This window comes from Ranitomeya variabilis, chromosome 3, assembly GCF_051348905.1.
Source record: "Ranitomeya variabilis isolate aRanVar5 chromosome 3, aRanVar5.hap1, whole genome shotgun sequence".
In the NCBI taxonomy this organism is placed as follows: Eukaryota; Metazoa; Chordata; class Amphibia; order Anura; family Dendrobatidae; genus Ranitomeya; species Ranitomeya variabilis.
Window position 1 is genome coordinate 167,592,031 of NC_135234.1, and position 15,180 is coordinate 167,607,210.

Below are 15,180 nucleotides of genomic sequence, written 5' to 3' on the forward strand. Positions count from 1 at the left end.
ATGAAAGCATGGATCCATCCTGCCTTGTATGGAGCATCTTTGGGATGTGCAGCCGACAAATCTGCGGCAACTGTGTGATGCCATCATGTCAATATGGACCAAAATCTCTGAGGAATGCTTCCAGCACCTTGTTGAATCTATGCCACGAAGAATTGAGGCAGTTCTGAAGGCAAAAGGGGGTCCAACCCGTTACTAGCATGGTGTACCTAATAAAGTGGCCGGTGAGTGTATACATGTATGCGTGTGTGTGTATATATATATATATATATATATATATATATATATATATATATATATATATATATATATATATATATAAATACTGTATACATGTATATATATAGCTTTGTAGCCTTAAAAGGAGGGGGGCCCAGGCACATTTCCTGAACAGGGGCCCCAAGCTGCCTGTGTCCGCCTCTGATCCTGCCTGTGATCAGTGGTGGACATTCCATTGGAGCAACATGTGCAGAAGAGGCAAGGGGGTCACTTCTACCTCCAAAGCAGGTGCAATTGTGTATTATGAGGAGCTATTGGACTGCAAAGGGCCCTTATATTGTTCTTCCCCTGTGGCCCTCTTCTGTTTGTGTCCCCTTTGTGTTATTTCTTTAATGTACAGTAGATGTTAAGATTTTGCAGTCATTACACAGATGCAAAAATGAGCCTACATTACAGCCATCTAAATGAGGCCTAAGGTCGATCTTGATTGCAGGCTTCAGTTTAAAAAATGTCAAAGGAGTACTCCCATCTCCAAGATCCTATCCTAATATGTGGTAGAAGCTGGATTATATCTTAATTACCCAGACAACTATTTTTAGCAAACCAAGAAGAATATGCTGTTATCTATACTTCTGCTTGTGTAAGGGTACTGTCACACAGTGCAATTTTGATCGCTACGACGGCACGATCCGTGACGTCGCAGCGTCGTATGATTATCGCTCCAGCGTCGTAGACTGCGGTCACACGTTGCAATCACGGCGCTGGAGCGATGCCGAAGTCCCCGGGTAAACATCGGGTTACTAAGCGCAGGGCCGCGCTTAGTAACCCGATGTTTACCCTGGTTACCAGCGTAAACGTAAAAAAAACAAACAGTACATACTTACATTCCGGTGTCTGTCCCCTGGCGTTCTGCTTCTCTCCACTGTGTAAGCACCATAGCCGGAAAGCAGAGCGGTGATGTCACCGCTGTGCTCGCTTTCCGGCCGGCAGGCACTCACAGTGCAGAGAAGCTGAGACGCCGGAGGACAGACACCGGAATGTGAGTATGTACTGTTTGTTTTTTTTACGTTTACGCTGGTAAACAGGGTAAACATCGGGTTACTAAGCGCGGCCCTGCGCTTAGTTACCCGATGTTTACCCTGGTTACAAGCGAACACATCGCTGGATCGCTGTCACACACAACGATCCAGCGATGTCAGCGGGTGATCAAGCGACGAAAGAAAGTTCCAAACGATCTGCTACGACGTACGATTCTCAGCGGGGTCCCTGATCGCTGCTGCGTGTCAGACACTGCGATATCGTAACGATATCGCTAGAACGTCACGAATCGTACCGTCGTAGCGATCAAAATTGCACTGTGTGACGGTACCCTAAGTTTGTAATAGTGACTTGTAGCTGATTTTCATATAACATAGTGTGCGCTTATCTTTGATGACTATTGATGTTTGCTGATATGCTAATTATGCATTGTATTATGGAGCCAGTTTGTTGACTTCAAAAGCAGAGAGGGAAAAACTATGCAAATAGATTAAATAATCAAGCAATGCTATTTGATATCATCACCATTGTTCCCTTTATCTTGATGTTGGACTGAAGGACACTTGGTAAATCTAAAAATAGGTTTCATGCCTCTGTATAAAGAGATTCAGAGACAGAGAGATGGAAAGAGAGACAGCCAGAGAATCTGCCAAGACATATACATCCAAAAGACCAGAGACAGGACAGCTGCCAATAGCATGGTACCCTCACCGACACGGTTCTATCATTCTACAGGAAGCAACCTAGGGGTTTTCGGCACCAGTTGGAAGAATACAGATTTGCTCCATTGACCATTGCTGGACCATGGATACGTTTGGAGAAAGCCAGAATTGGGACCCGTGTGTGTGTACAACAGGTGGGGTAGCCGACCCTGGGAGCTCTAACATAACATTTGCCATTATCCCAGAGGGTCAGCGGAAGGGAGAGTCTCTGTAATGTGCACCATCTTAGGTACTGTGCTGTGACTGTTCCATGTGTTATCTGCCTGTTTTGTGGTTCAAAAAAGCATTGCCACACTGTTTTACCGTCACCCTGTGCTGTCTGAGTAGCGTTATGTCCACGTTAAAGGGAGAGCGGGTGTTCGGCGGGTCGATCCCTGGTCCATGCTGTTCTGGCTAGCGGACCCTGGGGTGGTCGCCAACCCAACGTGTCTTCACAGGTGTAATAATAATAATAATGCTAGAAAATACCGCCAATTAGAAATGTAGTATAGTTCTTTTGATTTGTTTTGATGCTTACCCCATGTGCAGGTCATTGCAGTAGCTTAGGTATCCATGGTTATGACAACTAACAGTCAACTATTAGGTATTTCCTAATATTATTATTATACCTACTATATATTGGGATAGGATCATGGAGGTGGGAATGCCTCTTTAAAGTCCTGAATTTCTTTTATCTTGTCAGAGAGGTGAAGTACATTAATTTTTACTAATTGTTGTTAGTATTACGTTGCCCTGTAGTAGGAAATTAGTATGCATTTTACAGTACACGTCTTTTGATTTTGACCATTTTTTCTTCCTGAACTTTGCAAAGCAAATGTTTGATACCTGATCTTGCATACCATGTGTCCTACCCTAGAGACCACATCAACCTCATGATTCATGTACCCTTTCCCCATTCAGGAAGGTTGAATTACACTCATTTATGTATCCCCTGTGAACTGTTGTTCAAAGAGAAGAAAAACAACATTAGCCTTATTAGATTACAATGAACAAAGAGACATTAAAAAGACACTGTATGTTTCAATTCTTCAGTCTTCCACCCAGCCTTTATATTTTATACCTAGAAGAGGAATATAAAAGTAATAAAATGATGATGTCATCATGTTTTCCTAGATCATATCAATAGTTTCTAATGATTGTGCATGGAACATTGTGAGACCCTCTGCTCTTTATGAAATGAATGGAAACTATGCATCATCATCAACCATGAATGACGGTGTAAAAATGAATGTGTCTGAGTCTCAAGAGGAAAACTTAGAGTAGATGATGGGAAGTTGCAATCAGTCATGGCTTAGACAATGACATCATATTCTCATATGTTACCTTAGTCATTTCAATGAGGCATGGTTGAATTTAGCTTTTATTGAGCTTATGTCTACTGATACACAGATGGCCCAAAACGCCCAGTGTGAACATACCCTAACAAGTTATTTTTATTATTTAACAATTAATGAAAAAGTCACATATTTTATTAGGTGACACATTTTAAAAGTGACGCATTCTCTTTATGGGGGATATTTCAGGCTAATGCAAAGGTGATAGCTACATCACTAAAAAGATGTTGGTTCCACTGCTTGGGCCCATGACAATTCAGCAGAACGGAAGATTTATGTCCATCATTGGTTGTAAGACCCTGTTAAGCAGGAATTAAATGGAGCAGCTGCCGATGCATGCGGCCTGCCCCTCTATTCAAAGTCTATAGCACTCACAAAGATAGTCAAGCAGTACACTCTTATGTCACTGCCATAGTGTTGTGAATTTGCTTTTTGCTCCCTCTAGTGGTTACTAGTTTTTTGACTCTGGTTTTTCTATCATTCCTTTTATCCGCACCTGGGTCGTTAGTTAGGGGTGTTGCTATATAAGCTCCCTGGACCTTCAGTTCTATGCCTGGCAACGTAGTTATCAGAGCTAGTCTGCTGTGCTCTTGTCTACTGATCCTGGTTCCAGTTATATCAGCTAAGTCTGCCTTTTGCTTTTTGCTATTTGTTTTGGTTTTGTATTTTTGTCCAGCTTGTTCCAAATCTATATCCTGACCTTTGCTGGAAGCTCTAGGGGGCTGGTGTTCTCCCCCCGGACCGTTAGACGGTTCGGGGGTTCTTGAATTTCCAGTGTGGATTTTGATAGGGTTTTTGTTGACCATATAAGTTACCTTTCTTTATTCTGCTATCAGTAAGCGGGCCTCTCTGTGCTAAACCTGGTTCATTTCTGTGTTTGTCATTTCCTCTTACCTCACCGTCATTATTTGTGGGGGGCTTCTATCCAGCTTTGGGGTCCCCTTCTCTGGAGGCAAGAAAGGTCTTTGTTTTCCTCTACTAGGGGTAGCTAGATTCTCCGGCTGGCGCGTGTCATCTAGAATCAACGTAGGAATGATCCCCGGCTACTTCTAGTGTTGGCGTTAGGAGTAGATATATGGTCAACCCAGTTACCACTGCCCTATGAGCTGGATTTTTGTATTCTGCAGACTTCCACGTTCCTCTGAGACCCTCGCCATTGGGGTCATAACAGTTTGCCAGGCCAGTATTAAATGTTTAATGCATTGCAGAAGAGGGATTATAAGAAAGAAGATTCTGAGTTTTTTTTTTTTTCTTCTTCCCCTTTACCTCAGAGTGGCTATGCTTGCTGCAGACATGAATGTCCAGACCTTGATTACAAGTGTGGACCAGCTGGCTACTCGTGTGCAGGGCATACAAGACTATGTTATCAGAAATCCTAGGTCAGAACCTAAAATACCGATTCCTGAACTGTTTTCCGGAGACAGGTTTAAGTTTAGGAATTTCGTGAATAATTGTAAATTGTATTTGTCCCTGAGACCCTGTTCATCTGGAGATTCTGCTCAGCAAGTAAAAATTGTTATTTCGTTCTTACGGGGCGACCCTCAGGATTGGGCTTTTTCGCTGGCGCCAGGAGATCCGGCATTGGCTGATCTTGATGCGTTTTTTCTGGCGCTCGGTTTACTTTATGAGGAACCCAATCTTGAGATTCAGGCAGAAAAGGCCTTGCTGGCTATGTCTCAGGGGCAGGACGAGGCTGAAGTGTATTGCCAAAAATTTCGGAAATGGTCCGTGCTGACACATTGGAACGAGTGTGCACTGGCCGCTAATTTTAGAAATGGCCTTTCTGAAGCCATTAAGAATATTATGGTGGGTTTTCCCATTCCCACAGGTCTGAATGATACTATGGCACTGGCTATTCAAATTGACCGGCGGTTGCGGGAGCGCAAAACCGCAAATTCCCTCATGGTGTTGTCTGAACAGACACCTAATTCGGTGCAATGTGATAGAAAAACCGCAAATTCCCTCATGGTGTTGTCTGAACAGACACCTGATTTAATGCAATGTGATAGAATCCTGACTAGAAATGAGCGGAAAATTCATAGACGCCGGAATGGCTTGTGCTACTACTGTGGTGATTCTACACATGTTATCTCAGCATGCTCTAAACGTATAGCTAAGGTTGTTAGTCCTGTCACCGTTGGTAATTTGCAACCTAAATTTATTCTGTCTGTAACTTTGATTTGCTCACTGTCATCTTATCCTGTCATGGCGTTTGTAGATTCAGGTGCTGCCCTGAGTCTCATGGATCTCTCATTTGCTAAGCGCTGTGGATTTACTCTTGAACCATTAGAAAATCCTATTCCTCTTAGGGGTATTGATGCTACACCATTGGCAGCAAATAAACCGCAGTATTGGACACAGGTTACCATGTGCATGACTCCTGAACACCGCGAGGTGATACGTTTCCTGGTTTTACATAAAATGCATGATTTGGTTGTTTTAGGGCTGCCATGGTTACAGACCCATAATCCAGTCCTGGACTGGAAGGCTATGTCAGTCTCAAGTTGGGGCTGTCGTGGTATTCATGGGGATTCCCTGCCTGTGTCTATTGCTTCTTCTACGCCTTCGGAAGTTCCGGAGTATTTGTCTGATTATCAGGATGTCTTCAGTGAGTCTGAGTCCAGTGCACTGCCTCCTCATAGGGACTGTGACTGTGCTATAGATTTGATCCCAGGCAGTAAGTTTCCTAAGGGAAGACTGTTTAATCTGTCGGTACCTGAACATACCGCTATGCGTTCATATATCAAGGAGTCTCTGGAGAAAGGACATATTCGTCCGTCTTCTTCCCCTCTTGGTGCGGGATTCTTTTTTGTGGCAAAAAAGGACGGATCTTTGAGACCTTGTATTGATTATCGGCTTTTAAATAAGATCACTGTCAAATTTCAGTATCCTTTACCGCTGTTGTCTGACTTGTTTGCCCGGATTAAGGGTGCCAAGTGGTTCACCAAGATAGACCTTCGTGGTGCGTACAACCTTGTGCGCATTAAGCAAGGTGATGAATGGAAAACCGCATTCAATACGCCCGAAGGTCATTTTGAGTACTTGGTGATGCCTTTTGGGCTCTCCAATGCGCCTTCAGTTTTTCAGTCCTTTATGCATGACATTTTCCGGAAGTATCTGGATAAATTTTTGATTGTTTATCTGGATGATATTTTGGTTTTTTCTGATAATTGGGATTCGCATGTGGAGCAGGTCAGGTTGGTCTTTAAAATTTTGCGTGAAAATTCTTTGTTTGTCAAGGGCTCAAAGTGTCTCTTTGGTGTACAGAAGGTTCCCTTTTTAGGGTTCATTTTTTCCCCTTCTGCTGTGGAGATGGACCCAGTCAAGGTCCGAGCTATTCTTGATTGGACTCAGCCCTCGTCAGTTAAGAGTCTTCAGAAGTTCTTGGGCTTCGCTAACTTCTACCGTCGTTTTATTGCTAATTTTTCTAGCATTGTGAAACCTTTGACGGATATGACCAAGAAGGGCTCCGATGTAGCTAACTGGGCTCCTGCTGCCGTGGAGGCTTTCCAGGAGTTGAAACGCCGGTTTACTTCGGCGCCTGTTTTGTGCCAGCCTGACGTCTCACTTCCCTTTCAGGTTGAGGTGGATGCTTCGGAGATTGGGGCAGGGGCCGTTTTGTCGCAGAGAGGCCCTGGTTGCTCTGTTATGAAACCTTGTGCCTTTTTCTCTAGGAAGTTTTCGCCTGCCGAGCGAAATTATGATGTGGGCAATCGGGAGTTGTTGGCCATGAAATGGGCATTTGAGGAGTGGCGTCATTGGCTCGAGGGTGCTAAGCATCGTGTGGTGGTCTTGACTGATCACAAAAATCTGATGTATCTCGAGTCTGCTAAACGCCTTAATCCGCGACAGGCTCGCTGGTCATTGTTTTTCTCCCGCTTTGATTTTGTTGTCTCGTATTTACCAGGTTCAAAGAATGTGAAGGCCGATGCTCTTTCTAGGAGCTTTGTGCCTGATGCTCCTGGAGTCACTGATCCTGTTGGTATTCTTAAAGATGGAGTTATCTTGTCAGCTATTTCTCCGGATCTGCGACGTGTGTTGCAGAGATTTCAGGCTGATAGGCCTGAGTCTTGTCCACCTGACAGACTGTTTGTCCCGGATAAGTGGACCAGCAGAGTCATTTCCGAGGTTCATTCCTCGGTGTTGGCAGGTCACCCGGGAATTTTTGGCACCAGAGATCTGGTGGCCAGGTCCTTTTGGTGGCCTTCCTTGTCAAGGGATGTGCGGTCATTTGTGCAGTCCTGTGGGACTTGTGCTCGAGCTAAGCCTTGCTGTTCTCGTGCCAGCGGTTTGCTCTTGCCCTTGCCTGTCCCGAAGAGACCTTGGACACATATCTCCATGGATTTCATTTCTGATCTTCCGCTATCTCAGGGCATGTCCGTTATCTGGGTGATATGTGATCGCTTCTCCAAGATGGTCCATTTGGTTCCTTTGCCTAAGCTGCCTTCCTCTTCCGATCTGGTTCCTGTGTTTTTCCAGAACGTGGTTCGTTTGCACGGCATCCCTGAGAATATTGTGTCAGACAGAGGATCCCAGTTCGTTTCCAGGTTCTGGCGATCCTTTTGTAGTAGGATGGGCATTGATTTGTCGTTTTCGTCTGCTTTCCATCCTCAGACTAATGGACAGACGGAGCGAACCAATCAGACTTTGGAGGCTTATTTGAGGTGTTTTGTCTCTGCTGATCAGGACGATTGGGTGACATTCTTGCCGTTGGCTGAGTTTGCCCTTAATAATCGGGCTAGTTCCGCCACCTTGGTTTCGCCTTTTTTCTGCAACTCTGGTTTCCATCCTCGCTTTTCTTCGGGTCATGTGGAGCCTTCTGACTGTCCTGGGGTGGATTCTGTGGTGGATAGGTTGCAGCAGATCTGGAATCATGTGGTGGACAACTTGAAGTTGTCACAGGAGAAGGCTCAGCGCTTTGCCAACCGCCGCCGCGGTGTGGGTCCCCGACTACGCGTTGGGGATTTGGTATGGCTTTCTTCCCGCTTTGTTCCTATGAAGGTCTCCTCTCCCAAATTTAAACCTCGTTTTATTGGGCCTTACAAGATAGTGGAAATCCTTAATCCTGTATCTTTTCGTCTGGATCTTCCTGTGTCGTTTGCTATTCATAATGTATTTCATAGGTCCTTGTTGCGGCGGTACATTGTGCCTGTAGTTCCTTCTGCTGAGCCTCCTGCTCCGGTGTTGGTTGAGGGCGAGTTGGAGTACGTGGTGGAGAAGATCTTGGATTCTCGCCTCTCCAGGCGGAGGCTTCAGTACCTGGTCAAGTGGAAGGGCTATGGTCAGGAGGATAATTCCTGGGTGGTCGCCTCTGATGTTCATGCGGCCGATTTAGTTCGTGCCTTTCATGCCGCTCATCCTGATCGCCCTGGTGGTCGTGGTGAGGGTTCGGTGACCCCTCACTAAGGGGGGGGTACTGTTGTGAATTTGCTTTTTGCTCCCTCTAGTGGTTACTAGTTTTTTGACTCTGGTTTTTCTATCATTCCTTTTATCCGCACCTGGGTCGTTAGTTAGGGGTGTTGCTATATAAGCTCCCTGGACCTTCAGTTCTATGCCTGGCAACGTAGTTATCAGAGCTAGTCTGCTGTGCTCTTGTCTACTGATCCTGGTTCCAGTTATATCAGCTAAGTCTGCCTTTTGCTTTTTGCTATTTGTTTTGGTTTTGTATTTTTGTCCAGCTTGTTCCAAATCTATATCCTGACCTTTGCTGGAAGCTCTAGGGGGCTGGTGTTCTCCCCCCGGACCGTTAGACGGTTCGGGGGTTCTTGAATTTCCAGTGTGGATTTTGATAGGGTTTTTGTTGACCATATAAGTTACCTTTCTTTATTCTGCTATCAGTAAGCGGGCCTCTCTGTGCTAAACCTGGTTCATTTCTGTGTTTGTCATTTCCTCTTACCTCACCGTCATTATTTGTGGGGGGCTTCTATCCAGCTTTGGGGTCCCCTTCTCTGGAGGCAAGAAAGGTCTTTGTTTTCCTCTACTAGGGGTAGCTAGATTCTCCGGCTGGCGCGTGTCATCTAGAATCAACGTAGGAATGATCCCCGGCTACTTCTAGTGTTGGCGTTAGGAGTAGATATATGGTCAACCCAGTTACCACTGCCCTATGAGCTGGATTTTTGTATTCTGCAGACTTCCACGTTCCTCTGAGACCCTCGCCATTGGGGTCATAACACATAGATTTAAAAAACAGAGAAGAATGACAAACGTACAACCTGATGTTCCAGTCAATTCCTCCTGCATACAGTTTCGCCGCCATGGGAAATCTATAATATCTAATGGTATATTCTCCTTGGGAGACTGAATACTTGAACCAATGTAGCAATAATTAACGTGTAAGTGTTTTCACACAAAAAAATTCTTGGAGTTCATTAAAGAATATTAATTATTTTGTGTTTGGTAAAATTAAGTATACGAGTCACTGTAGGAAAAAGTGTGTTAACAATTTGATTGCAGTTCTATCACTTTGTCAATCCACGTGCTTCTAATTACTATGTAAATCCATGCGCTTTGCCTGACTATGGCTTGAGAAGGATGATTGACTGCCAAAGCTAGACATCATTCTCGCTATAAACTGAAAACAATGGCAGAATAAATATGTTTTTCATTTGCGGTCACATAATTTCTTTTAAATTTCAATTAAATATTTAAAATCCATTAAAACACTTTGAAAATATGGATAAGTTATTTTTATAATTACTGCCCTTAAGTCTACTGCTCCTCTGCTCCAGTGCCCACTTCACAACACTTACTAGTCATAATTCTGATGATTCACTCTTGTGATGAGTCCCACACATTACATACAAATGAGGCCACTTCATTTTTTCAGCAAACTGTATCATAATTAATTATGAACTTAAAAGGGACTCTGTCAGTAGGATCAACCCTCCTAAGCCATTTATATGGGCACGTAGGTCATAGGAAGTTAACTAAAATGATACCTTGATATGCCCGATCCTAGGTCTTATTCCGGAAAAATCCACTTTTTTTTTATATGCAATTAAACTGTTAAATGGAGTCTATCAGCAGGTTGTTGCTATTTAATCTGATAGCAGCATAATATACAGTGGTATGTAAAAGTTTGGGCACCTCTGGTCAAAAGTACTGTAATTGTGAACAATTAAGCAATTAGAAGATAAAATAAAAGGCCCCAAGTTGGACATGACACATTTCCTTTGAAATTTAAATAAAAAATAAATAAATAATTTTTTTGCATTTTAAAAATTACGAAAAGGAAAATGAGCTGATGTAAAAGTTTGGGCACCCTACATGGTTAGTACCTAGTAGCCCCAACTTTTGCAAGTATCACAGCTTGTAAACACTGTTTCAATGAGTCTTTCAATTTTTGTTTGAGGGATTTTCATCTATTCTTCCTTGGATAATTCTTCCAGTTCTATGAGATTCCTGGGTCGTCTTGCATGCATGGCTATTTTAGTATTCTGCAGTCAAGCGGGGATTCTGATTTATCTCTCTCTAAGGGCAACGTGAAAATATTTTGCTGTCTTCTTACAGCCTTCCCGTACTTTGTGGACCTCCACCACAGCAGTCCAGCTAATCCATGGAAGTGATAGATCCCATTAATCAGGATTTATTGCTTGGCATTATGGTGCACTCAGATCATAGAGCAAATGTTTGCTTAAAGATTTCCTTTAAGATCTATGGGCCAGACAAAGATTTCCCTGAAAATCTGCCTCCAGAGCTTATTTTAAATTAAAAAAGAAGTTACTGGTGCGAGACATGTAATGACTGATGTATTTGCTCCTGGTCTCACTGCAGAGCTGTGTGTCATCATAACTAAAACAGTACAGCAGAGCTGAACTTTGTCTCTTTAAAAATACATTTGCAGTTGTAGCTCTCCTCTAACAGTGTTATCAGATGAACTGTGCTCAACTCCAGCTGCCTGTGAGATGAAAGCTGTGGAAATGCTAGTTGTAATCAGGCACAGCTCTTCAGCAGAGCTAACAGCACTATGAGAAGAGATGCAGCTGCAGATGTGTTTATAATGAGACAAAGCTCAGTTCTGCTGTACTGTGTTAGTTGTAATCAGGCACAGCTCTGCAGGGAGATCAGGAGAGAAGATTGCCAGTCATTACATGTCTCACATTAATAACTCCAACTCAAAAAGATCTATGTCCGTCCCATAGATCTTAGCAGCTCAGTTACTTATTAAGAAAAAATGTGTATTTTCTGGAATAAGACATCATAGATCTCAAGGTATCATTTTATTCAACTTTTCATGACCTGCGTGCCCATATAGACTGCTTAGGAGTAGATACCATACTTTTGAAAGACTCCAATTAAAATAAAACCAATATGCATTAATTGATCAATTTGCTAAAAAAATAAAATAAATATACTTGTATATTAAAAATGTTATATATGGGGTCATAATGTCAAATAAGTTCATCTTTTTGGACCTATTATTATGTACTAAAAAGAAATGCTTATAGAAGAAACTTTCAGAGATAACTTGAATATTGAATGTTTGCTATTACCTGGGTAATTCTGGCTTCCCATATATACTAATTCAAGCTGGCACAGTCAAATCTCTGTTACACGACTAATGAAGAAAAGTATACCACAGACAACCAGAGAGGGAAACCTTTCTATTTGTAGCATAAACTTTGTTATAATCATTGCACCTGACATCAATAAGCTCAGATTTTTTTTAATAAAATAACCCCAGAGAAATAGACACCAAATGAAAGAAATTAATTGATAAATCATAAATAAATAAGGTTATCCTTGGCTAGTCCTTTTTTGCCTGGTGTTGTACTAGGGACTAGATGTTGTGTCAAGCTTTGGTTCACTACAGAATTCTGTACTCTGGTGGGAGAGTCGAACCGTGGGGAGAGGAGACTATGGAAAAGTGACTGTCACATCCCTTCCATCTTTTTCCCTAAGGAAGGTAAAATGTGATTGACAAACTGCTGCGTTATAAAATAAAACGCTATGCACACAGGAATTTTTTGCTACCCAATTTAAAATTAGCATATTGTTGAAGCCCTTCACTCCAATCACTGATTGGCATCTTTATGCCTATGCACAGTGCACACAGAAAGCTGTCAATCAGTGGTGTGGGAGGAGTTATACAGAGCTCAGCATTCAGAGAACTGCTAGATCTGCAGCAGATAAAACAAAATGGCAGTACGCAGCCCTGTAAGTGATACATCACTGGAATCAGGGTATCCACACCTACACTATGCTGCTTTCTTTTGTGGTAGCAAAAAACTGATGACAGATTTACTTTAAATTAGATTATGACAAGGAAGAAACATTTTGATACTGTTCTATATTGCTTTAGATAATGAAAAACCAATGAAGGTAGTTGGAGATGATGACTTACTGGACCGCGAGCTGATTACAGAATTAAGAAAAGAGTATGGAATGACTTACAATGATTTCTTCATGGTACTGACAGATTTAGATATGAGGGTAAAGGTAAGTAGATGTTTCCATTTTATCTGCAGTGTTTGTAATATAATTATGTTGCTGTAATTATTATTGACTTGGGATGCTAAAGATATGAGCACACCTAGGAGATTCTATTAAAAAAATGTTTTCCCACAGATCTGCACTAGATCTGTATCCAGCAGTGTTTCCGTGAATCTCTACAAACCCTTTATACATAAATAGTACAGTTGTAAAAAATTCAGAATAAAAAATTGCCCCAGTTGAATGTAGCCACATATGACATCCAGTAAATCTACTGAAATGTCTACTCTTAGTACATCTTCAAAAGTACTGCAGACAACAGCTGGAGGCATGTTCTAACTTACATGTACCGTGTCATACATGACATACCACCTCTGTAATAAAAGACGCTCTGTTTAAAATTCCTCGGTGTGAAGATAAAAATCCACTGGTGGGTAACAGGAAATTCTTGTCAAAAGGCCAAAACTGCTGCTTATTTGCAGGGTCAAACCGAGGAAATCACAATGAACAGTATGTCATATATCTAATAACAGGTTATAACCCAATAATGGCGTAATATACATTTTTGTTTAAAAAGGAGACCTTATAAAGTGTAGTAACTTTTGCAGATTATCTCAGTGTTTTACTTCACTATTTTTTTATGAAATAACCAATTGAACAATGTGGAGCCTTAGATCTATGTTCATTCCCACTGTCTAGTACAAGGGTGAACATTCCAGGCACGTGTAGCATCATTAAAGCCTTATTCTATTATTAGTGGGGGGGGTTCAATCCACCAGAAAAAAAATTGTTTTTCATCAGTACACTGGATCCGTTTTCATCCATTTTTGATCCATGTGTCCAGATTTCCTATCTCTGTGTTTTCCATTTCTATTTCATACACAAAAAAATGGATGTTTTCCAAGCTTCTGGCGACCAGCCAATGAAAAGCAGACATAATGTGGATACCATTAGTGTGATAGCCATTTTGTTCACTAACCCATTGACTTGACCATCCATCAGCAGAAACAAAACTGACATTTGATTAGCCCCTTAAAATAAAATGTGTCAGTGTGAAAAAGATGGACAGCACACGGACAATGAATGCTGATGGGTGAATAAAGCTTAAGATAACAGATGGATGAAGATTAATTAGGTGGTGTACATTTGGCTAACCATAAAGCTGGAGCTTGGAAGAATCTGAACAATGACAGCTTATGAGTCAAAGTGAGTGATTAAAGAAGCATTCTCAACAAAGTTTTTATCCCCTTACTATATTACGATCATCATATTATATATCACTGTGTACTTACAATTGCTCATTCCACCTTTCTACTCAGTTAATTATTCTAGTTACAGTGCTCTATGTAGAAACAGAAAGTCTCTTGTCCCGGCATGTCCATGACTTGCACAGAGACAATCTACCTCCTGTTTCTACATAGAGCTTAGAAGGATTCATATAGTCAGTTTTTAATCATGTGATGTCATATACCTAATGGAAAAGAGAAGAATTAGCTGGGTAAAAAGGCCAAATGAGCAATTGTAAATACCCAGTGCTATATAATATGATGATTGCAATATACTAAGAGGAAAACAATTGTGATGGGAGTGGAAATGCTTCTTTAAGTCCACATATTCCTAGTTCCCTTACTCTGGCTTGGACAAAACTTGTACTGGAGTTTATGCTTTTCTCACAAATAAAATGCTGTAGACCAGGGCAAACATGTGCATAGGAGCCATAAAAGAGACACACAGTGATTCAAAGAGTGTGAGTTGTGCTGTAAGATTCTGGACGGGAGATTTAAAAAAATAGCGCAACCATGGAGATGGAGGTATAGCAACCATGTCCCAGCTGGGGAACTCAAGCTCCCTTGTAGTGCTGACCACATCCCGTACACATGGTCCAGCAGAATCTGCCAGAGACAAAAGGTCGATAATTTAGTTGCTGAAAACTCTTTTGCTGTATTTTACAGCATATAATAATGGAAAGTTAAGGGTTTTCATCTTCTTTTCAGAGCCCTACAGAGTCTAATTAAAACTACATCAATCTTTGAAGCTGACTTAAATCTGTATTTTTTTTAAACATCTATATATATAATTGTCTAAAGGTTTTTCTGTCTGTCTGTCTGTCCTGGAAATCCCGCGTCTCTGATTCGTCGAGGCCGCCAGGCCTTGACCAATCAGCGACGGGCACAGTATCTTCGTAGATGTCATAATGGTTGCCATGGCGACGATGTAATAAAGGTTGCCTCAACCAATCAGCGATGGGCACAGTCTGCCGCGAATTCTGGAATCATCATTGTCCATATACTAAGGGGACATGCATATTCTAGAATACCTGATGCGTTAGAATCGGGCCACAATCTAGTAGTACATAGTTTGTAAGGTTATTGTGTCATTTTTCCTATTCCTTAGCAGCTCAGTTACATTGACTTGCCCAGTGTGCCCAGTGCTTCGTA

The 15,180-nt window shown here is 42.0% G+C and overlaps 1 protein-coding gene across 2 annotated transcripts in view; it reads left to right on the forward strand.

Moving 5' to 3' along the window:
- Positions 1 to 15,180, forward strand: part of CCDC80 (coiled-coil domain containing 80) — a 174,962-nt gene that overhangs the window by 63,973 nt on the left and 95,809 nt on the right. For both annotated transcript variants that reach the window (XR_013223771.1, XM_077294830.1), the window contains exon 4: positions 12,612 to 12,748. Coding sequence is in view for 1 of the 2 variants with exons in the window: in XM_077294830.1 (XP_077150945.1) it covers positions 12,612 to 12,748 (137 nt within the window). In the remaining variant the exon portion in view is untranslated. The remainder of the gene's footprint in view (positions 1 to 12,611; positions 12,749 to 15,180) is intronic.